Source organism: Buceros rhinoceros, unplaced genomic scaffold, assembly GCF_000710305.1.
Source record: "Buceros rhinoceros silvestris isolate BGI_N320 unplaced genomic scaffold, ASM71030v1 scaffold20930, whole genome shotgun sequence".
Classification (NCBI taxonomy): Eukaryota; Metazoa; Chordata; class Aves; order Bucerotiformes; family Bucerotidae; genus Buceros; species Buceros rhinoceros.
In genome coordinates, this window is record NW_010388142.1 from 631 (window position 1) to 24,150 (window position 23,520).

Sequence of the window (23,520 nt, forward strand, 5' to 3'; positions counted from 1 at the left end):
ACATTCCCCTGGGCCGCCGCCAGCCCGCAGCGCAGATGGATGTGGGAGTCTGGGAAACCTACTCTTGGCAAAGGAAAGTTCTCTTCAGCCGCTCCGGAGGAAGAAGGACTATGTTTTCTTTGCAGGAAAGGTTTGCTTCACGAGAAAGTTCTTAGATTGAGAACTTTTTGTCAGGTGAACGGACTGGAGAGTCTTCCTTCCCGCCCTCCCCACGGGTGTGGCGAACCATTGTGGGGGGAAAGTCTGTTTGTAAGCGAGGATATGGTTTAGATTGGGAGATTTTATGTGTAACTGTATTACTTATTAATCTCTCCCTCTATCACTCTCTCTCCCTTTTCCAGTCCTGTTTAACTTTGAAAATGATTTTATTTTGGGGGTGTTTTACTATTAAACCTCTTTCTGTCCTTACTCATTTTATATATGGTTTGTGTTATCTTTTCCTTTGCCCGAACAAAGCCTTAACGAGCTCATTAATGAGCTGATAAGTCACTAACGAGCATCAAAAGTTTCTCTTTGGTGTGGTTTTACTGGTTTTTTGTCCCATTCATTTCAGTGGGAACAGCCTCCCTTTTCAACCTGCGACACCAGCTTAGGAAATAATTCCATTAACACTCTGCTGAAGAGTGTGTTTGCAGTCATTTAGAGTAAAACTTGAGGATTTTACTAAACTAGCCATAACTCATTGAATTACCAAATTACCAGGTGAAGTAATTTTACAGTGACTTAAGGTGATAATAAATTCTTTCCTGGGAGCAAGATATTTAAGTCAGCCAAGAGGCTTTTAAGATGGAACAGTTTATTTCGAAACAGTTGGTGGTTTCTACCTCATTTGTCAGTGTTGCACTAAACACAGAAAAATCACAATAATCTACTATTTGAAAAAGAGCTATCCTGTTGTTTTGAAGCTTGATTTTTCTGGTGAAGAAAAATCTTGGACTTGTTTTAAAAAGGAAGCAACCTTTGCTAATGATAGGTGAGTTGCTAGAGTAATAGGACAAAAACCACATCTGTACTGTTACAGAATATATGACAAATATCATGCTAGTACTTTCTTTTTCTTCCTTGACATGTGACATCAATTGATGAGGGTATAAGTAAACACAACTAGATTTTAATATTGTTCATTATTTTTTTTGAAAACCATGAATATTTAATTCACCATAAAAATTGTGTGTGTGAAATATACATTGGTCAAGCAGCATCCAAAATATCTTCATCTAATGAAAAAAAAAAAAGTAAATACGTAGGTAGACAACAAATGCAGGCTCTGTTGCTCTTCTGGCAGTATCTCTTCAACTGTCTGAGTTAAACACCAACGAAAAGCCCATGAGGAATACTGTTAGAAAGATATAGTCACATGGACAGTGCTATTTTGTAGCGCCACAAATTTTGCACATTACAGAACGGTGCTAGTTTTGTCCTACTAAACAAATACAAGTTATCACAGAAATATATAGCAGACCTTTAGAATTCTTCTTATAGCTTTACAAAATTCAAATGTATCTTTATTATATTAGTAATATAATTACCTTATGATTGTTAACACTTTCCCTTGCAGCTTGGTACCTCCTACAGTTGTCAGATAATCTTTCACGAACGTGAAACATCCAACACAATGCACAGAGCTCTCTGAACCAACCTGCACCACCAACATGCAACATGGTGAGATGCTATTTAAATATATGAAATCAAACATCCTGAGAATTTTCAGCGAGATGAAAGGAATTAACATTATATTAACAGTAGCTAAAGAAAAAATTGTGCTCATTCTTGTGATTTCAGTAATGCTCTGCAGCTACAGCTCTTTAGTCCTGCATAGCGTTCATGTTCTTTCACTATAGATCTGACAGATCTGTAACACAACCAACAACCTGGAACAGGCAACTTTCAGGTTAAGAGTTTTGATAACTAACATAAAAGCTGGAAAGGGAGCACATTCCTGCACTCATTGCAGTATACTTATTTGCACACATGGGTTCTCACTTGTGTTCTTTTTTCCACCACAAAATTATTCTATTTTATTGCATACAGACCTAAAATTTTGCAGGAAGTATCATCAAACTGATAGTCTTGAGAAGATGTAGATCTGTAGAAAACAGTGTGGAAACTGCAGTAACGAAGCAAAGTCTCTGGGAATGGACTCAAAGAAGGAAGAGATCCTTTCATTCGAATCTATAGGTAGTAAAATTAAACAAATAAATAATTAAAATGCAAATAAAAATCAGTTACAGTTTTGTATGTGTCACTACTAAATGTACAGCCTCTCAGTTATTAGCAGAAAGCCGCCAAGGTCAGTAAAATTCCATTAAGCTGGCTTTCCATTTTCTTCAAATCAGTATTCTGGAAATTCATTTACAAGAATAAGTTTAGTATGAGCTATGGCACAAAAAATGCTTTTGTTTGCATGGTACTCATGACAGTCATGATTACCATGAAATACCAAAGTGTAAGAACTAAGAACATAACTAAGAAACCAGTTTAGTCCAATACAGTCCAGGTTGTTGTCAGCCAAGGCTGCCTAGTTTTCTCTCCTGTTTAAGGTGCTAACTCTGATCACCTCCCTGTGCCAGCACTGAGCATGTGACTGTTTAATGAGCCAAAAGAACAAAGTATTTGTCAGTCATACCAGTCCCTGATCTGGATTACTGCACGAATGCTGGGGAGGGGGAGGTTCACACACACACACACACAAAATCCAGATGACACTGAATGCTTCTGCAACGCAACTGCAAGCTTATCAGTAATATTTACAACTGATAATCAAGTGACAAAAAAACGAGATACAGACTCACTTTCTGCATAACTTTTCTTGCCCACTTCAGCTGTGCAATATACCACTGTGCTGCAGGGCAGGAACAACAAGCAGCACGGAAGAGCAAGATGATTCGCTGAAGAACTCCTGACACTTTCTGACGACCTTCTCTCTCAATTTTTAAAAGAATGTCATTGCAGTCTTCCTGAAAAATGCAAATTCCAAGACAAAAACATGTCCCAAAATTAGAAAGGACATATACAACAAGGAATCTGACCTAAACATTGTTTCTGCTCCTAAGAATATTTCCCTTCTTTTTAAGAGCATAGATCATTTATGGAAAAAACAGAGGCACACGTGCTTTCTTATCACTATGCTGCTACTTAAATAAATGAATGGACATGATAGAGAGAAAAATGAGCTGAAAAGAACCAGAATAAAGTTCATGATTATTCCATAAACACACTCAAACAAAGACCCATGCATCCTTACTTCACTGAGAGAAGCTGGCTGAGGGCAGTATAATGGTGGTGCTGGAAGATAAAGCCCATCTGGAACTAAACCATACAATTTTCTGCTAAGATCCTTGGCAGAATCCATCAAAAGCTGAAATGTCTCTGAGAGAATATCAGCATCTGCCATAACAGCTGCTTTCAGTAGTTCCTGTATTGAACTATAAAGAACATTTCCATCTTCCTCTTCAATGGGATCTATAAAATATTAAGCACAGAAATTGACAAATTAATTGCCTCAATTAATACATGGTCTTAATTCTGAAATTATAAGGCTACCTTCTCAGAATTTGCATTCACCTATTACAACGTATACATTGCATCTACTTAGTTTAAGGTAAGATCTCTCAGATTTGAAAACAGTAGTCAATTACTAACTTTAGGTTTTGCCACATTAAGGGGGAAGTTATTGTCTTTCTAGATAGCGGACTGAACGTTTTGGCCATGCATTTGTTTGGCATAAAATTCTGACAAATCATTCTCACCAAGTGGCGATAAGCTATGTAACACTATTGATAATGGCTAGAAAAACTCCTTTTTATCAGCGAGCACCATCATCAAGGAAAGGGAAATGTATTTGTTTGAGCTCTTTTACGTATCATTACATGTTTTCCTCATTTCCTAGAAGAAGCAGGATCTTTAATATACTTCATTAACTGGTTCCTGAAATTCACGCACTATACTGGTTTACTTCCACTTCTACTCTTCCTGCTTGTCTTGAAACATGTGCTGCCAAATCTTTCCAATACGTACCATACTTTCAGATTGTTATATAGAGCATGTATATGTGAGTGCATTTGTTTGAAATAAAATCCTTGGAAATGAGTACAAAAGAAGAATCTACATAGGATATGTTTGGCATATGGCTTAGGTAAAGATGAATTAAAATCCGCCTGCTGACAGGAGCTTGAAACGAGGTTTTCAAACACACGAGAAGAAAGTAAGGAATAAAGATCGTGCCAGCGAACTTTCTGTAAAATGTAAACAACGACAGATTGACACAGCTAACTGCAGGAATTTCAGCAGTGAAGTATTAGTTTATGTTTTGTGATAAAAAGCTCTTATACACACATGCAAAGGAGCACAGAGACAAGAGCAGGTGGGGGTACCTGAAGACCCATCTACTCACAGTAGGAAAATCAACCCATGAAAGGCTCATCTCCACACGCTCAGAGATGCACAACAGCAAATAATTGTTTCTTTTTAAGACAGCATGTAACACAGAATATGCAGTGAAAAAACACAAAAAAGAAACACAATTATTTATAATTGCATGTACCTGTAAACTGCTTGTATTTAACACATCCTGATGTTCTAGAAGGAACTGGCTGTCCTAAAAAACATTGTAACTTTTCCTGAAAAATCTGCAGTGGTGATAAGCTTAATGGCAGGTGACACTCTATGTTTTTCAGTCTGAAAATACATCAAGAAACTGTCCATTAATAACAAAGTAAAAACCATAGACAACCTAATGAAGATCCGTTAAAAACATCTCAGACAAAAATAATTGTAACACATTAGGTCCTACACCTACTAGGAGTCTAGGAATCTGAATTTTTGAGGCAAAGGATACGCTTTGTCACAATATACAAAAAATTTCATGCAGGTGACATTAGTAACAAATATAGTATACTAACTCCAAGCTCAAATTTACCTTGAGAATTCTTCAGAGTTCTGACAATACAGCTGGTAGGCTACACCAATTGAAACAGAGAGTTTCCAGTTCCCAAGTCTGTGTGTTAACCACACAGCCTCTGGAATGAGTCCACCAATAAAGAACAAATCAAGAGCATATTCTGCTGTCCACACAGATGAAAGGTTTTGATCCCGGACAGCTCTGGTAACCAAACAGTGTTGCAGTGGAATAATACGAGGAGATAAGTCTGTGACATAAAACAGATTTTAAAGATTAAAGAAATCTGCAAACTATCAGGTAAATAATCTAGAATTCATTTGTTCACATTGCTTTTGGATTCGTTTTAGTGTACAATTGCTCTTTACTTTAAAGGCACACCAAGGGTTTATCTGTAGCAGGCAGACACAGCTTATTCTGTGATATCACAGCAAGGTCAGAGTAGACTATTTCTGAGCTTAAAAATATGGGATATGTGAGCATGTGCCAGACTTGTGGGTTATTCTTACTTTGAAGATTTAATCACACTGGTGGAACATTTAGAAGTATGCTACGTATGCTTAGGATATTTCAGAGGGTTCACCTGAGATAAACGGAAATTCTGAGAGTTTTCGTAGTGTGCCCAAAGCACTCACTGCGCTGCCTACCGCAGAAGGCAGAAAGCTACAATGTGTTTTTGAGAAAGAATAGTCTATTATTTTAAGAGAATATATCACAACAAACTGAAGACAAATTCAGTATCTCCTTGTCTATTGTAGTTTAGATTTGTTTTCTGAGGTTTTACCTCCTGGTTTTACTGGAGAGCTGCCAATCAACATAAACTCTAAAGAGCCATTTTCTTCTCTTACAGTTTCTGTTTACTGTTGAAACAATGACATTATTAAGGGAAATATTCACACTAATCCAGCTTGTGCAATGCTCTTTTTCCAAGACTATCTCACCATGTCCACGGATCTTTGACTAATTCAAGTATTCAGACCAAGGTCTTATTTTGTAGGTTTTATCTGGAAAGTTGTCCAATTAAAACATCCAAAAGACTATGACGAAATATATAGCAGTGCATGTTGTAGTACAAAAACATTAAAAGTAGTCAAGGTATCCAAATACACTGCAGAAAACCTAATTAATCAGTGTAAGTTACTATTGCAGACAACTATCTGGCATTATAATATAAACTTACTAGTACAGTACTTACTATACTCACAAGTAACTCTGCATTGCTGTGGACAGTGAATCACTTTGAAAAGTTAACCCTGAGACCAAAAATTTCCTAACAAGGGAAATCTTTTAACAGAATCTCTTGCAGAAAATAGATAAATGACCTACTGCGGTAAATAGTAACTCTCAGAAAAAATGCTCAAAAGCAGGAATTAAACTAACAAGTACTACATGGGTTCAACAACAAACCAACTTAGCATATCATCAGAACAAGTGGGAATGTCATCTGAAGCATTTCAGCTTCCAAGAGCTCGACTGCCAAATATGCAAAAAATGCTTTCCTCGGGATTTCAGTCTGGTTCACACCATCCCTCAGATTCAATTCAATGGTTTGTTAAGCACTGCTTTTCTCTCGCTTCTGAGAGGGTCAAAGTCAGTCAGAGCCACATCTTCATGGAAAAGTAGTGCAAGAGCCACGAAATCCTAATGTTACTTAATTTAGGAAAAAAAAAATTATCCCCTTTTACCTGAGATCTGATTTAGCTCACTAATCTCAAACCACGGAAAAAATAAATAAAGAAAAAAGAATCCTTGGAAAAACTAAAATCAATATATTAGAAGACAGTCTTGAAGGGCAAAGGAGTCCAGGAAGACATTCTTCAAGAAAGAACTCTTAAAGGCACAGAAAAACAGAGAGCTCTGGCTGGTATTCGATGATCTTAAAGGTCTTTTCCAACCTAAATGATTCTATGACACTATTCCATGGATTACATAATTACACACATCAAACTATTAACTTTAAACATCCAAAACATTTTCAATAATCAGAGATGTGAAACATTAATCCCCCCTACACAACCCCCGCAGCAAAAATATCCAGAAGAACTGTTAGTTCATCTTTACAGCTATATAAATATAAAAAATATAAATCACCAAGTTAAAACATAACAGGCAGCATTGATATACATGTAAAAAAATAAGAGTTAAGCACAACAAATTAAACTGCTTTTAGAAAAAATACCTTGTTTGATATGAAGTGGATGCAGGATGTCCACATTGTGTGGGGGAAAAATATAGAGCAGCTGATTTGTGAAATAAGCAGCCATGAATCGTGCCATGGATCGAATCACAGCCATAGCAGTTTCAGTATCAACCTCAGCCACCATCCATAGTTCATGCTGAAAATACTTGGTATCTAACAAAACAAGAGATCAAAATATTATCAGGAAAATTATTTAAAATTTAAAAGCTAAAATTGCACAATCACAGCTTACAAGATATTTTTTTAAGACAAGCAAACTATGGTATTACCTAACTTATTGACAAGCTTTCAGGACTTACAGGGCTTAATCTTTTACATTAATTACACATTATATGAATATTAAAATACTTTAATACTATGTTCTTAATTATTAGAGATAGACCTCTAGTATCTAAATTTAGATCAGCACTGAGACAAAAAAAAACTGTTTAAATTTGGAAATTTAGATTTCATACTCTGAACAGAAAAAAAGTTACAGGCATCTGCGGAAAAACCTCGCTGTCAGCTTGGGACAATCTAAAATCCACTATTCTAGCACGTTGTATCATTAAAAAAAGTAAATAAAAATATAATGAAATCACATAATTTCTCCCTTATTTTTCTTATCCAAATTCCTTATTTGAGCAGATTTGAATCTAAGAACATGTAACAGGCCATGCTTTTGCTGTTAAGGATACAGTGAAAGTCATCTAAACACACCTACAGGTACAGCTGAAAGAACATCCGAGGATCAGAAAAAGATCTTTAAAGTCACTGAAAACAGACTTCAGTCTAGTGTATAGAAGTGTGCTGTCAAGTATGTGTGTGATGGGGAACAGGAATTAGATGCTAGGTTATGCAACCTGTCAACATAAGTTATCACACCTCTATACAATACAAACATACCAGAAAATTTTTCCATCTGACTCACTGAGAGCCGTGATCGCCTTAGAATCTCTCCTACCAGATGATCGCAGAGTCCCTGAGCCTCACACAAGTTATACTGATACAGGTGGCAAAATAGTATCGCAAGATAATATCTAGTCTGCAGAAAACATGTTCTCTTTCCTCCTGCGTTAAAAGATAAAAAAGAGTAGTAGTCCATTTGGAAAAGCAACAATAAGGATATCACCAGACATAACAGTTTGAAAGTAGTAGTTTCTCCCTCTCCAGAAGGTACCTACGTAACCATATAATCTGCTATGGAGTAGAAATCAGGAGCAGCTATTTTATGAGATATGATCCTCCTAGAGCCTCTAAGTTACTAGTGAGTTAATGCTCATCCAAAACAGTTTTAACTCTAGAGATCTCGCAGTTTTAAAAATAAAACAGATACAATTGTTAAGACACAAACAGAGATTGCTCAAAGGAGGGAAGCCTAAACCACAATGAAATTCCTTAGACATCCACCAAACTTCCAATGTGCTGAGTTCTTCTGCATGAGGTATTTCTCATCATAATACCCAGCACAATTTTTTTCTCATTATGCCTGGGAAGAAACTCTAGAATGTCTGTTTCAAATCAACTCCTAAATAAACTCCCAAGAGAATTACTCTGTTTTGTTACTCCCTGAACACTGTCTCTTGATTTTACAGCTGCTGAGAGAAGTGATTTTTTTTTTTGTCTGGTTTTGTTTGTCTCTTTCTTGCTCAGAAATATAATTACCAAGCTTTTTTTGTATAAAGTACTTCATAATCACAGGAAAACTGATGTTAAAATAGAAATGCATGGAATCTTCTCAGGGAATAACCACACTTAAGTTTTGACTGGTCTCTATTCAAATCCCAGCTTAATTTTAAATATGCATTCTTAAAGTATCTTGCCCCCTTTTTTTTGAACAGCAAACAAAGTCACAAGCAACTACACAAAGCGATTTTACAGCAATGCCCTCCATGCCAAAAAACCACTTTATCTCTTACCTTTTGCCTTGATTTCACAGAGAGATCTTTTCCAAATGTCCACAGATTCTCCGTATGAGCCTAAAAGAAATTTCTCTTCACCTATAAAAGTCACATATATAACAAATTAAAAGACCTACATAAATTTACATGTGCAAACACACGTTCACTTAACTATTACAGATTTATGAAAAGCAAGCTAAAATATCTGTGTCTCCAGCAAATTTCTATTTTCTATTCTCAGAGCTAATTCTAAGTTTGGAGCATCTAAGAGAAGATGACTTTGAGCATCCCTTCTTGCCTTTTTTTTTTTTTTTAATTGCTAAATCACTACTAAAGGAAAAAATCAGTTCAGGTTATAATTACTCCCACAAGTTATCAGTAATTAGGTTACTGTTTTAGATAACACAAGGTTATTATCAATGTTAGCTACCGTTTGAAACGTCAGTATTCAAAACCCTCAACAATCTATTAATGGGGAAAAGCACTTTCCGTTATCTGTTTTTATATTTGCTATGACGTGGGAGATGCCTTCTCATTGTAAAAAGTTGTTGTAAAATTATTTAGCAAGTTGAACATATATATTCTTTCTCAGTGTAAAAGCACTTCCAGACAACACATCTACAGACCACTACATGTTTAATGTCTGTAAAGAGCACCTCTCCACTTCTATTTCCATTCCAATCTTAATCCATCGGTCAATTCCTAAATAGTCTGACAGAAAGGTGACTGTAAAAGAGAGCACAGTTCCTTGACATAGGAGAAGGAAGGGAAAAAAAATAATAAAACAGCATTACCATAGAAGAAAAAACAAGAATAAATTTGCCACTCTGCTTAACAGCAGCAGCCAGCTCAAGTACTGGCTGGGCCATCAGCACAGATGTTAGTTACTCCAGCTCATCCATAAACCATGACATATCTATTTGGAAAACTGAACGTAAACAAAGAACACAAGGAATGAGTGGAAAGGACTGGTGGGAACTTGAGTGTATTGTTAGAACGAGTCAAAGAGATATGAAGGAGCCAGTATATCATCCAGAGTGATGTAGGAAGATAAGGCAGAGTTTTATTTAAAGGAGAGAGATCAAGAATGCGGTGGGAGACATAAATGGAATGACATGCTCATGCCCACAGTGATCACAAAGAATGAACAGGATTTCTGCACAGAAATCCAGTAAAAGCCCATCTGTGATTATTTAACTTAATGAGCTCTAAAGGTTATAACACAATCTACAGGGATGCACAGAATACAATCTACTGGGACATGAAGTATTTAAAAGAGAGTTCTGATGAGAATTTTAAGAAAAGACCATTATGAAAAACCTGGTGGTCAGCTATTGATTAGCAGTAAGTTGGACCTAATTTTCCTAGTACTCAGTTTACCATGCAACTATGTAACATTTGTAGCTCTTTTCAAAGTACTAACCGGATACAGAATTAATCTTCAAATGTTGTTCTAAGGTCACTCCTGAAGACTGAATGGTTGCTTGTATATGACTTAAGAGCAATGAGACAACAGATTCTTCTTCTGCATTCTTGTTCACTTTTCTGTTCAGCTGCATCTGATACCAAACCACTTTCTTATACAATAATTGCCATAGTACAATCAATCTGTAGTCCAAGAAGTACAATATTACAAAAAATCAAAAATCAACAGTTCCTTACATAGATTTCATATTTTCATATGTTTTGTGTTAGGTGTTGGAATGCTCGATTATATTTAACTGCTTTCTTGACCTCAGTCAGGGGAAAAAAATTAATCACTTTTTGCTTTTTTTGTTTGTTGACTAACAAACATTGATTCTTACGAATCTGGGTAAAAGCAGCAATCTATTTCAATCATACAAACACATCCAAAAGGAATCCCTTGCTATCTAAACAATAGGGGAAATGAAATAACCTAAATAAACCTCAAAACAGGTAACAGGGTCTTTAAAAACGAGACTAATTAAAAATATAGTGAAAGCCTTAAAACAGAAAAGCAAAGACAAGGAAACGAAGTCTGCAGAGTATGTTTTTAGGGCTGGCAAGTCCCTGCTGCCTAGCACAGAACTATTATATGTACCAGCCAGATATGTAATAAACTTTCCCACACAAGCAAATACACACTGCCAGGGTCTTGAAAAAGCTTACACAGGACTGCAATACATCTGCACCACTTTCTCTTCTCACACTACTGCTTCCATTATTAGTACATACAGCATCAGTCATACACACAGTGCTCAGTTCACAGAGCACAATTAATCAAAAATGAGGATTATCTTCTCAGAGACAACTGAAATATGCCTGTAAAATTTGCAATGAACTATTAGATTTTAAGCTACTGAAGAATTACATTTTACTGTAGTAAGATGAAACTTATGAGTTATAGTGCCTCTTTGGTTCTAAATCTCTGGAAATGAACAGCTTGCTCATATGATTAACACACTTGCATTCACTTGGGTTCTGCCATGGAGAAATACTCCACACTTCAGTTTAAGCTTCTTTCAAGTTTGTGTCTCTATCTTCAAAGAAGAAATAGAAGATAGTTTAATAAATTTCCACACAGTTGGGTTTTTCTTACTGCTCCTGGACACCATATCCACAAACAAGTGCAAACTGTGCTAACTAAACAGACATTGTAGTTATATTGTATATGAGCAGCCTCTTGGCTCCATAGCTTGGATCTTCTGCATGGGAACGAGTTGAATGGGCAAGAGGCAGTAAAAGCTTCTTCAGACAAAATATCTGGATTGATGCTGCACTGCCAGACCTGGTGCAAGCTCTTAATTCATCTATTGTCTCTGAATGGATTGGCAGTAATTAGTTAGGTCACCGTAACTGAACTATATTCAAGGTCTGAGCCCTAATCTGCATGCTTCAACAGATTATCACGCTTCTCCACCGAGAATGACACAGAAAATAAACAAAAAGACATTGTAATTACTGTATTACTGAAACAAGTAATTGTTTTCCAATGAGTCCAACTGTTAACCCAGCACTGCCAAGACCACCACTCAAAGCGCCATATCTCGAAGCACCACATCTGTATGTCATTTAAATATCTCCAGGGATGGGGATTTCAACAACCTCCCTGGGCAGCTTGTTCCAGTGCTCGACCACCCTTGATGAGTACAGGGGACAATCACTTCCCTACTCCTGCTGGCCACACTATTGCTGATACAAGCCCCTATGCTTGGTCACCGGGGGACACTGCTGCCTCATATTCAGCCAGCTGTCAACCAGCACCCCGAGGTCCTTTTTCCCTGGGCAGTATCCAGCCACTGTTTCCCAATCCTGTCACATTGCAGGGGATTGTTGTGACACAGGTGCGGGACGTGGCACTTGGCCTTATTGAACCTCATACTACTGGCCTTGACCCATTGATCCAGCCTGTCCAGATCCCTCTGTAGAGCCTACAGACCTTCAAGCAGATTGACACATCTACCCAACTCGGTGTCATCTGCAAATTGACTGAGGGTGCACTCGATCCCCTCATCCAGATCACTGCTAAAGATAGTGAATAGAACTGCCCCCAGTACTGAACACCACTTGTGACCAGCCACCAACTGGATTGAATTCTATTCACTGCCAGTCTTTGCACCTGGCCCTCGAGCCTGTTTTTTAATCCAGTGAAACGTACACGCATCCAAGCCATGAGAATGCTGTGGCAGATGGCATCAATAAAGTCTAGGTAGACAAAATCCATAGTCTTTCTTTCCCTCATCCACTAAACAGGTCACCCTGTCACAGTATGAGATAAGGACCTGCCTCTCATAAATCCATGATGACTGGGACCAATTGCCTTGTTGTGCTGTACATTTTTCTTTCCCCTGCAAATGTAATTCGTACCTTTTTTCTGTTTTTGCATCATGGTTTACCGCTTCAGGAGGCTCTCTAAGCAGAGATGTCAGTGAGCCGAACTGCTGAGTAGTACTTTCATCAAGAACTAGGAAAATAGGCACAGTAAGGGAGTCAAGTTCCACGAGACTATTACCATAAGGAGATGCAAAAAATTTCTCATACTGTAGTATGCACACACTACTTAGAGTGTGAGAAACCATTTTCAAAAGACAGAAACATGCCAAAAGGTTTTTTGAAAACAACTGATCTTGTTGTTGTATAAGCATCAGTTTTAAAGTTTGTAATGTCAGCTTTGCCATGTGCCCAGTCAGACTGGCTCTTGAATGCCAGTACAAGGCAGTCAAACACTGCTGAAAATACTTCAGGACACAATGCATCCAGTGAGTGTTCTTCACAGACTTGTTTAAAGATGCATCCTGGTTTAGCAAAGAACATTTCACAAAACAAAGAATGTTGAAAAAATGGATAATGCAGGTCACTGTGTAATTCAACAACGTGTCTTTCTCCTCAACATTTTTTGAAATCCCTATCTGCCATGCAGCAAGAAGGTTTTTCTGAATGTTATATAGTTCCACTGATAATTTGTCCTTCTCTTCAATATTGTCTTTTGCATGGATAGTGTCAAACATCGAAGCAAATTCTAAGTGGCCTTGATCACTTTTACCAACAAATGAATGGCTATAGAAGCTGGAAGGGCTATTGCAAAATTGCTTTTCGTCATCTGATTCTTCTTCATAATCCTAGATCAGACAAAAAAAAAAATCACCAGTTAAATTCAAGTCTATTAAGGAACCAGGATTTAGTCAGTCTCACAAATGAAATCTTTATGCTTTATTAACTTGCTTAATTGCTCATAAGTTTAATTCACAGTAGTTTCACCTAGATACCAAACTAAATGGGGCTATTTGGAATACTTGTGCAGACAGAAATTACATTATCTAACAACAACAACAGAAAATTACACTGTAAAACACCACAGCAGTTTTTATACCAGAAAGTGAAAACCTGTCCTTTATTAAGCTAAGAGTATGAAGAAGAGTTTTCACCAACAAAAGCTCAAGAAATTCACAGAATAAATCAAAACCCAAAAGCATGAAATGGAGTTGGGAAAGGCTGGACAGTAACTTTGATCACAGAGCCACTCTTCCAAAAGATACACACAAATTTTGAACTGGGGGAAGAATCCTCTAACACTGAGGATAAATATCTTTCTTACTAAGGATGGCAATACTGTAATTCTTACTAATATTCATTACAGCCCCACTATATGTAGTAGTGTAATGTCACATTTTATTATGAAGTGAAACTAATCTATTGAACTATGTGTATAATAAGCTGACGTACATGTATATTAGTACATATTTTTCAAAAAGCTAATCCACTGCTGAAATAAATAAGATGTCTGAAAATAATCATCAAGGATCACTTGAGAAAAAAACATATTTCTTGTACCTATAAAGAAAATGACTATTTAGCCAATGTCGAATTTCTTTAAGTTTACCAAGTAAGAGCAAATATACCTATATTATTTGAAAAAAAAAAAAAAGTCACTTAGAATACCTTAAAATGAAATCATTTGCATAAGTATAAGCAAAAAAATGCTATCAAGTACCAGTAAATCCATGGTTTGCTCACTCATCTCTGCTCTGTCCTCTTCCAAGAATTTCGGAATGGCGGAAAAGATGGAACTTTGGTTTTGAGCGTGTTTTAAAAGACTAGCTTTTAAAGACAACAGTGATCGTAAACATAGAGGTCTCCCTTTAGACTAAAAGAAACGACAATAATGCAAAATATATTAACTGTCTATAGCAAGATGAAGCCAGACACTTGCTAAACAAACCAAGGAAATCAGTCTTTTCTGTAAGAGGTTTCAAAGTCACACACAGGAAGGGAGAACAGGCCAGCAGGCATATATTGCACAGAAACAAACTACCAGTCGACCATGCTTCAGGAATGCAGAATTTTCTCAGCACCACTTTATTTTGCTTTATGATGAAAAAATCTGCTTTCTTGATCCCTGAAGTGATCCTAACAAATTTGCCAGTATGTAAGGCTTCCGTACATTCTTCCTAGTAGCATACCTCTTTAAATCCTCAAATCCTTGCCCACTCTTCTAGTTTATGCATAAACACCATCATAACTCACTTCTCCAAAAATCAAAACTACAAAGTGAATTGGAAGAGAGGTTGTATTCCATTAGCAAACATAAAAATTCTGAAATCTATTATATCTTATGTGGTTGGCAACAGCTGCAGGAGCTCTTCCTTCAAAAGTTTCCCTTCTCCCCGTCTAGCTCAATTTGGAAGTGACAGGAAAATAAAGAAAATCGTTCTAAGCCAGCTTTAACTGATAACCTCAGTTGAGGACCTAGTGGACATGTGCACACAGCACCACTGGAACTGTTGCTGACTGCTCTAAAAACAGGACCAGCCTAAGACAGAAAGGTTTTACAGAATCCTTTCTGCACCATTCTGAAAGGGTGAGCTGGTCAGAGTAGTATAGCACCTGTCAATGCTCTGAACCAACCGTATATATAATAGAAATCCCAGTTTCTTTTACAGTTCCAGGAAGGATATACAGTGACAGTTAAGACTACCACATTTTACTGAAATGTCGCCCAAACATCAAAGAAATTAAATTTCAGAGAAAACTGTGCATTCATTGTTTTCCACATCAACACTGTTCTCAAAACAACTTTATTAATCAAAATAATTTATACAAATAGCACATAAACTAAACTGAGGTACTCAGTTTGAAAATTACACATTTTTATATACCTGAAGCTTCTACTTAGAGCCTACAAAATAAATTACAACCTTACCTTGGAGTTCAGCAAATTCTGACGGATATTCTCAAGCTGTTGGGCTGAATCAAGCAAAAGGGATCTTATAAATCCTGATGGTGAAAGGTTGTTAGGAAATTTAAGCACTGTTATCATGTATCCATCAGAGACAATGAGGTAGGGTAACCTTGGATGTGAGGCAACAGAGAATCTCTGTCTCAGAAGGTCACTTTCAGAAGCTGAAGAACCAAGAGACTGACTAGAGTCTTCACAAAAAGAGTGCTGCTGTCTAAAAATACATCAAAAATGAGAAGCAACTATCATGTAATAATCATGAACAGAATAGAATAGAAAAGAAGCAACTTATGAACATTCAATACCATAGCCCTACTGCCCCAATAGGTTCATTCTGAATCCTAAGGAAGTGTCTACAATTTTTGCAGGATGAGCACTCTGGGTAACACTAGTTATGCCAGCAAGACACCAGTATTTTGCTGCATTTGCCACTTTTTTAATTTAAAGAAAAATAAAAATAGCTTTCCATATTCTCTTCTTATTTCATTAATAAGTATTATATGATTTTTTTCACAATTTTACTTTAAATTTCTATATTACACTTTCTTATCTATCTCTTACTGTGTATGACAAGTGCTTGACCATCAAATTCTAAGTAGTTTCTAATAAAGTCATGCATGAAACTCCAAAAAACCCTGTCAAGATCTGAATCTTAGTATTTCAGAATCAGTTCAGACATACAACAGAAATATTTTATATCAACAGACAAGATTTCTCTCATAAAGGAGGTCTTACAAAGTCTTTTCTTATAAAGCAATCACTCCTGACTGAGTTCCAGAAAGCTGTGTTGTGCACGTGCTCTAATATTAGCTCCATAATACTTTGAAATAATGGGTAAAATTAATGGGTTTAATTTCTTAATAGCCAGAAAGTTAGCAGATTATTTGAAAACAAAGTAGCTGCATATATTCACTAAGTAATAACAAGGCATTTTACGTAATATATTTTAGTACCCATTTTTTCAACCAGAAACTGTAAGAAGGTATTACAATGGTTTGAATGTTTCAATGAGATTTTACATTTACACACTACCCAGCTTTAGTCACTCAAAATTAATAGGATTTAAAAAAAAAAAGTTTAAATTCCATTTTGTTTCCTCTAGTTATTCTGACTGTGTTACTTTCTGGAACTTTCAATTTATGCTAGTATGTGTTACCAGAGATCCTTCTACTCCCCCTGGCAACCAGCAGCAAAATTTCAACATTTAGATCTGGAGTATCCAAAAAAAAAAAACAGATAAAAAGGTAAACTAGTGTTGGTTCATACAAACACTTTATTTACAGGATCTCATACAGAAACGTGATATAAATCTCTACCAGCAAAATTAAATAGTAAGCAGAGAAATACCACTGGATTAAAATAAATCCACACTTTCAGTACTTCTGTAAGTTCAATTTCTTCTTACATCACAAAAACATGCTATTTTTAATTACTACTGAATTCAAACACTTAGAAAACCAAATCACTTAATGTATACTTACATTGTCACAATGCCAATTTTCATCATGACAAATCCATTATAAGAAATATAAGAGAACTATGAAAGAGAAACAGATATTGAGAAGACAGATGAAAAGTGAAAGAGTGGATTTGAAAGATGAAGTTTACGTAAAACTGTAAAAAATGTTGGAAAGTAAGATATGATCATATGACAAAAACGTACAAACATTTTCAAATTATTTTACCTGCATGTTATGAGTGGATAAAATGGAATAAACTCTGCTGGTCCGAATTCTATAGAGCAGCCAGAAGTAACCACGGTCAGCAATTCACCCATACACGTCAACAAAATCAAAGACCCACGTTTTAACATGCAAGCCAAGAAAAGGCTATCAGTAGTCCAACTCATATCGCCAACCCAGTAAGATCTAAATTGGGCAGGAAAAAATATTTTTCTCTATCAAATATCTGCATCAAAAAGTTTAGTTAAAAAAAAAAAACAACAAAGCAACAAAAAACCAAAACCCCACAACACAAAACCAAAAAATCCACAACAGCAGCAAAACCATCATCAGTTACTGACCTGACAAACTTTGATCGGACCGTGCTATTCTTGCTGCTACAACCTTCAAGGCTACCCGAAACAGTTACAAAATTCAATGTGTTTAAAAACAAAATCTGAGTTGCCTAGAAAAAAAACATAAAGAAAACATAAATGTTTGTATCAAGATGTCATTATTGTAAAAACCTATTTCTATTAGTAAGCTATGCATTACATTTTGATGTACTGGAAACATTACTATACATTACAGTGACATTGCACTTCAACACTTATTACTATTTAGACTATTTATTAATTTCTGTATCTATTTCCACATTGGAAAAATAATTAAAATTATTATAGGCATTATAATACTTATTATTACACATATTAGGTATTATACATATTATTACACGTATTATATCAATATGTACTTCAATATTCTTTTCAACATAATTTTTTATAAAATCCTCAAAATAATTTAAGATCCCTCTTCTTTAGTCTTGTTGGTGAATAACAACAGGAGCTTTGACGGGCTGCATCATCCCATCCTGGTACACTACATGAGACTCAGCCTCTGAGTTGTTAGAAGGAATAACATCATGAAGTAGGAGCATAACCTCCGGTACATGTTAGGCTGAGGTCTGATTGAGAATAATCCAGAGTCTTTGCAGATACAATGCACTAACTGAAATCAATTTCTTTATTACTGTATTTCTTGGAGATTAGAAATGACAGAGGAGCTTACAAGAATTTCTTAACTGAAAAAAGGCATTCAAAAAATTACAAGTTGTGGAGAATTTTTTTGCTGTGGATGTCAGTAGGAATACAATCTCTTATATCATCAGTATTCTGAAAAATCACTCCTAAAATTTGTGAGTAAATCCTTGTTATCACTTCATTCAAGCTGATCTATTAGCTTAGATTATGTACTGTTCAGCATTCATACCTTTGGATCAGTTTGGTTAACAGCTACTGCAAGCAGAAGTCCATCTCTTGCAAATGCACACAGCAAAGCTCCTCTTGACTTTACAGACACACAGTGAGGAACCAAATCAACAAGCGAACAAGTCTGCTGCACCCAGTGGGTCTGATATGGCAAACAACTGAATACCAAATAAAAGACAACAAAACCAAGAGGTTACTCAGTTTTGCTGAATGGGATGATTCACACATAATAAAAAACCATGCAAAACAAAGATGCATGAAACATAACAATTAAAAACCCAGGTTTTCCTCAAAAGCCTTACGAGTAAAAATATTCTGTATTTATGCAAGTTTAAAAATTATGTCTGAGCACTGAGAATTATTTTTATGGGACAGGAGTTTTGGCTATTTGTATAGAACATGCAAATAAATATAGATGCACACTGTATAATAAAGGCACTTGCATTCTACCCAGGGACAGCTTCCTCAGACCTTGTAACCTCATCCAGCACAGGAATAATCAGAAATCAAAAATTTAAATCAGCAGCATGCTGCTCTGAACAAAGCAGCTGTGGATGTCCCATCACTGGAAGTGTTCAAAGTCAAGTTGGATGGGGCTTCCAACAACCTGATCTAGGGAAAGTTGTTCCTGTCCACGGCAGGGGTGTTGGGATAGATGATCTTTAAAGGTCCTTTCTAACCCAAACCACTCTGTGATCCTAAAAAAATTCAAAACATTATAGAAAACACAAGAAAGGGTCCATTCGAAGTATGCCACCTAACAGACAAAAAGTAGAGCATGAATATGAAAAAATGAATTAAACAATCGTAAGCAATGCAATTGCACAATAGCTGGCATAAAGAAACTTTTAAGTAATATGGCCAAGAAATGTGTTTACAGGTTCAGGCTGCAAGTACTACAGAATATATATGCAATCCTACTCTGTGAACGTTAGCTCTACTTCATTTTTTGTACTACCAGAAACGCACTACCATGCTACTGACAAACTGAGCGAAGAGTGACGCCACTTTGTGAGGCAGGGAGGACGTGATTACCAAGTTAGTGTCAAAAAGGCATCAGTTCACAGCAACAGTTGTACCACACCAAGTGTAGGGCAAAATTTAAGCAAGTTACTCAAGTGTATTCCTACAGCTGACATACCCATCTAAAGGCACACATACATGTATCTCACTTAGGAAGAGGAACAGACTCTACATGTAACTCAGGATTATTCTTCAATTGCATTTTTAAGTGGTTCTATCAGCGTAACTATTTCAGTACGTGGTCCTGGCCCGGATAAAGTAACACACATCCACACAGTCTGGGCATGAGAGATGAAAAGGGGAACAGAAAACAAACAAACTACACAAACATGCAAAGAAGGAGATATTCAGGGCATTCATGGCTGCACAGTATGCACTAGTAACATAAGAAAAACAAGAAAAGGGAACATTAGCATAATGCACAAAGTCCCTAACACTAACATATACATGTGTGCAGGCACGTGTATATATACACAGCCACCCACTCACAGCAATAAATACTCTCAGTTTTATTTAGGTGTAAGTTAACAAGGAAGTATGGAATACATACACAGATGTTATTAGATTAACAACATTTAAATACTTGAAAATTACCACGTATGCATCATATATATGCATATACTGTTCATATACGAATATAAAATGTGGCATGCTATGAACACACATAAGCAAACATAAGCAGGTGCTTGTAACCATAGGCCAATTGGCCATCAATGTAAATGTGTTCAATCGCACCTCTGAATTACAGGTTCAAATCACTTCATAATAAAAATCTTCCTCTTAAGCTAACGTGACTTTAAATATCTTTTAACTTACCTAACGTATTTAAAGCTATTTTCATGCCAGCGAAGAATCAGAAATGTAAGCATCAAACATTCTCCAGAGCAAAATACAAAAGAGCACAAACAGCAATCACCCAGTATCTGTGGCAAAAAAAAGAACAAACCCAAACACATGGTTACGCACATTTTCTCTTTAATTATTTACATATTCAGCTCAATAGCTATTACAATTCAGATTAAATAACATAGTGGTGTCATTCAGAAATATAAGGGCCACAAGAATATTACGGTGCCAGATAAACTTTGGTATGATCCAGTAAGGCTGTTCTTAAGTTGTCATTAAATCTAACACGAACTGAATGATTAAGCCTACACACAACACCAAAGACACAGATATTGGTCTGAAAATTCTGGCTATAATTTACTTAATGTGGCTATAATTTATTTAACAGATTAAATAACTGCTTCAGGGCTTATTTTTTACCTCACTTTGTACAAAGGCAGCATGCACTCCAATTTCTTTTTCTTCAGTAGAAGGCAATATGACTGATTCATCAGGCAAAACTTGTGTCCAACGCCCAGAAGAATTTTCATAGGAGGATGTGCTTTCGTGTCCTGTGCTCTCCCACAAAAAGACACATGCTGTAGGAGTAGTTAATAGCACCCTCCTGCCATTTCCAGATACATACAGGTATAATCTCATTGAACACTCTGGGGAAAAAAAAAAAAAGGCAACAAATCAACAAACACAACAATGTTACCAGAATAGTTTCTGCTCCCCTGACCGATTTAGATTTACAAAGAAAAAAGAAAGTAAATTTCTTTTCTTCTCTATCACAAGAAATCCAAGCTTTGTCACTTACAAAAGACCTTGGGCAGCTGTAATGTCAGATGGGACACCCATTTTAATGCATTTTATGAATTATCTTTCCCACAGGACTCAACCATCAGAGTTGTTTCCTGAGATTGTCTTTCTTGAAATTCACCTTTCATGAGAGCTATTAGTAAAAGCGTAAGTGCTCTACTCTCTATTACATCCAGCGCCTAAATGCACTACTGATCTTCCCCGAAAGACAGAATTTCTTGTGCAATACTTCACTTTACAACCCAGTATCACTGAGATTAAGACCACTGTCCTGTGCACATACATGCTTTTACATTATTGCTTCCAGATAGCATTTGTCATGAAAACAAAAATAGGATGAAATAAATGAAAACAGGATAAACTTCAGATCATGCATATAGCGTTTACATCAGATGTAAAAAACTATGCATTAAAAAAATTAAATATTTACTGTATTTAAAAACTAATTCCTATTTTCAGGAGATTACGCAAAAACCATTCAAGTGACAAAAAGGACACTTGTCAAAGCTTAGTTAGCACATAAATTACACAAATGCAAAACAGTGTGATAATACAGCTTTTACTTGTGCAGTAACACTGAACAAAAGGAAAACCACTTTTGCTGTATTCAATTTTTCAAAAGACTAATTGAAAAAAAAGTACCTTGTGCTGCTGCAACTACTTTCCTAGACTCTTTGATTGCTGGCACAATTTTCAAGCAGTCCTGATCCTTGTTCCAAAGAAATAGCTCTCCTGTTGTAAGTATTCCTGCCAACCAGGCACCTGTGTTCATCAGGGGATAGATGTTTGGAAGGATATTACTGTGAAGTACTTAACATTACTTCCCTTCCATATTAGCTGTGGTTCTACAGCTGACCGTGAACAAGCAGATCCTTTAGATATTCTACCCCTCTAAACTGTAACAGCAACCAATAAAATAGCGTGACTTTATAATACAGGATACCTCACCATTTCTTGATGTTGTTAAAACAACTACACTTTTCAGCAATGGCTGCAGCTGAGGGATCTTCTTCTTTGTCTTCCCTGATGCCAGGTTAATTTCACATATATGTCTATCATCTAGAAGAAAGACAGCCTCCTTTTCCTGTTGAAAGAAAAAAGGGCACTTCCATTTTTAAAACATTATTTCTCAGGCTTACGTAGAAAATAATGCAGGGGCAAAATACTAGGGAAAAATAATTTTAAAAAAGATGTTACAGCTGCAATTACCACATTAACTTCATTCTTTGGCAAATTTTCTTTACAGTACAATATATCTACCATCAAGCTACAATGATGATGTTCACAGTTCACAGTTTTCAAACTATGAAACGATTTTTCAATCATTTTTTAAAGGTTCTTCAATTAAAGTATCTGTCAACAAATGGCAACAAAGCATAAATTAGACACTAGTGATCTTGTCTTGTAGTGTTTAATTTAGCAAGATTATTCCCAGTGATTTCAGGAACTGGCCTTCAATGGTTACCTACTTAAATTCAAATAATGTATTAGAAGTGAAGGAAAAAAAATTTAGTCTCATTTTATCAAAAAAGTTTAAGAAATCATGTCTTTCAACAGATTTAGGATGGAATAGGGGAAAAAAAAAATTTGGTCACTATTTGCAACAAGGTACTGCAAAAAAGGTTATGGAAAACTAGAACCATCCAAACAACAATCTCACATAAGGAACAAGTCTTTTGGGAAAAAGAAAAAAACAAAGGCTTCCCACTGTTTATCTGAGAAATTTCACATCTACAGCATCAAGTCACTAACAGAAAACCAAGGCATTTATTTCAGTATCTCTTAAGTGGGGTGTATTCAAACCACTTCCTGAGGCTTTTTTTAAATAAACAGAAGAGCAAAGTATCACATAATTAAAAACCTACCCTTTGCAGAATTTTATTTAAATAAAAGTTCATTACACTTACCTGTCCAACCCATGAGATGCGAGGCCATGGTTTTCTTTGCTTGATACAGGTAGAGATGACAACATCTAGCTTAATCTCCATTCTTTTTAAACCTCTAGGTAACCATTATAAAGAAAAGCAGAAATAGCAGCCTTTTCACATATCTATAGAGAATTTGAAGAAAGAAAAAAAGACAATAAGTTTTTATTTGGGGAGATGGCGATAGAAGACGAGAATCTAGACACCAAGCCCTCACTACAGCAGCTTCCTTATTTCCAAACTAAAACAGGTATTTTCACTCACGTAGCTCACAGGCTGTCAGCCATGCAGATTACATGCCCGTTCGGTTAGGAGAAAAACG

At 36.2% G+C, this 23,520-nt stretch overlaps 1 protein-coding gene across 1 annotated transcript; it reads right to left on the minus strand.

Annotated features, from left to right (window-relative positions):
• Positions 1-1,529: 1,529 nt before the first annotated feature.
• LOC104488378 (chromosome unknown open reading frame, human C5orf42) lies at positions 1,530-23,261 on the minus strand (the record flags this gene model as incomplete). Its single annotated transcript, XM_010145057.1, has 21 exons — positions 23,181-23,261; positions 22,222-22,357; positions 21,916-22,035; positions 20,893-21,119; positions 20,443-20,549; positions 18,605-18,761; positions 17,698-17,801; positions 17,360-17,542; positions 15,639-15,888; positions 14,430-14,582; positions 12,806-13,557; positions 10,401-10,585; positions 8,996-9,076; positions 7,975-8,147; positions 7,077-7,242; positions 4,919-5,147; positions 4,544-4,677; positions 3,245-3,462; positions 2,793-2,957; positions 2,034-2,172; positions 1,530-1,639 (listed from the first exon to the last, which is right to left on the minus strand). Coding segments are annotated over exons 1-21 (3,870 nt in total), but the record flags the coding sequence as incomplete, so codon positions are not given.
• Positions 23,262-23,520: the final 259 nt, after the last annotated feature.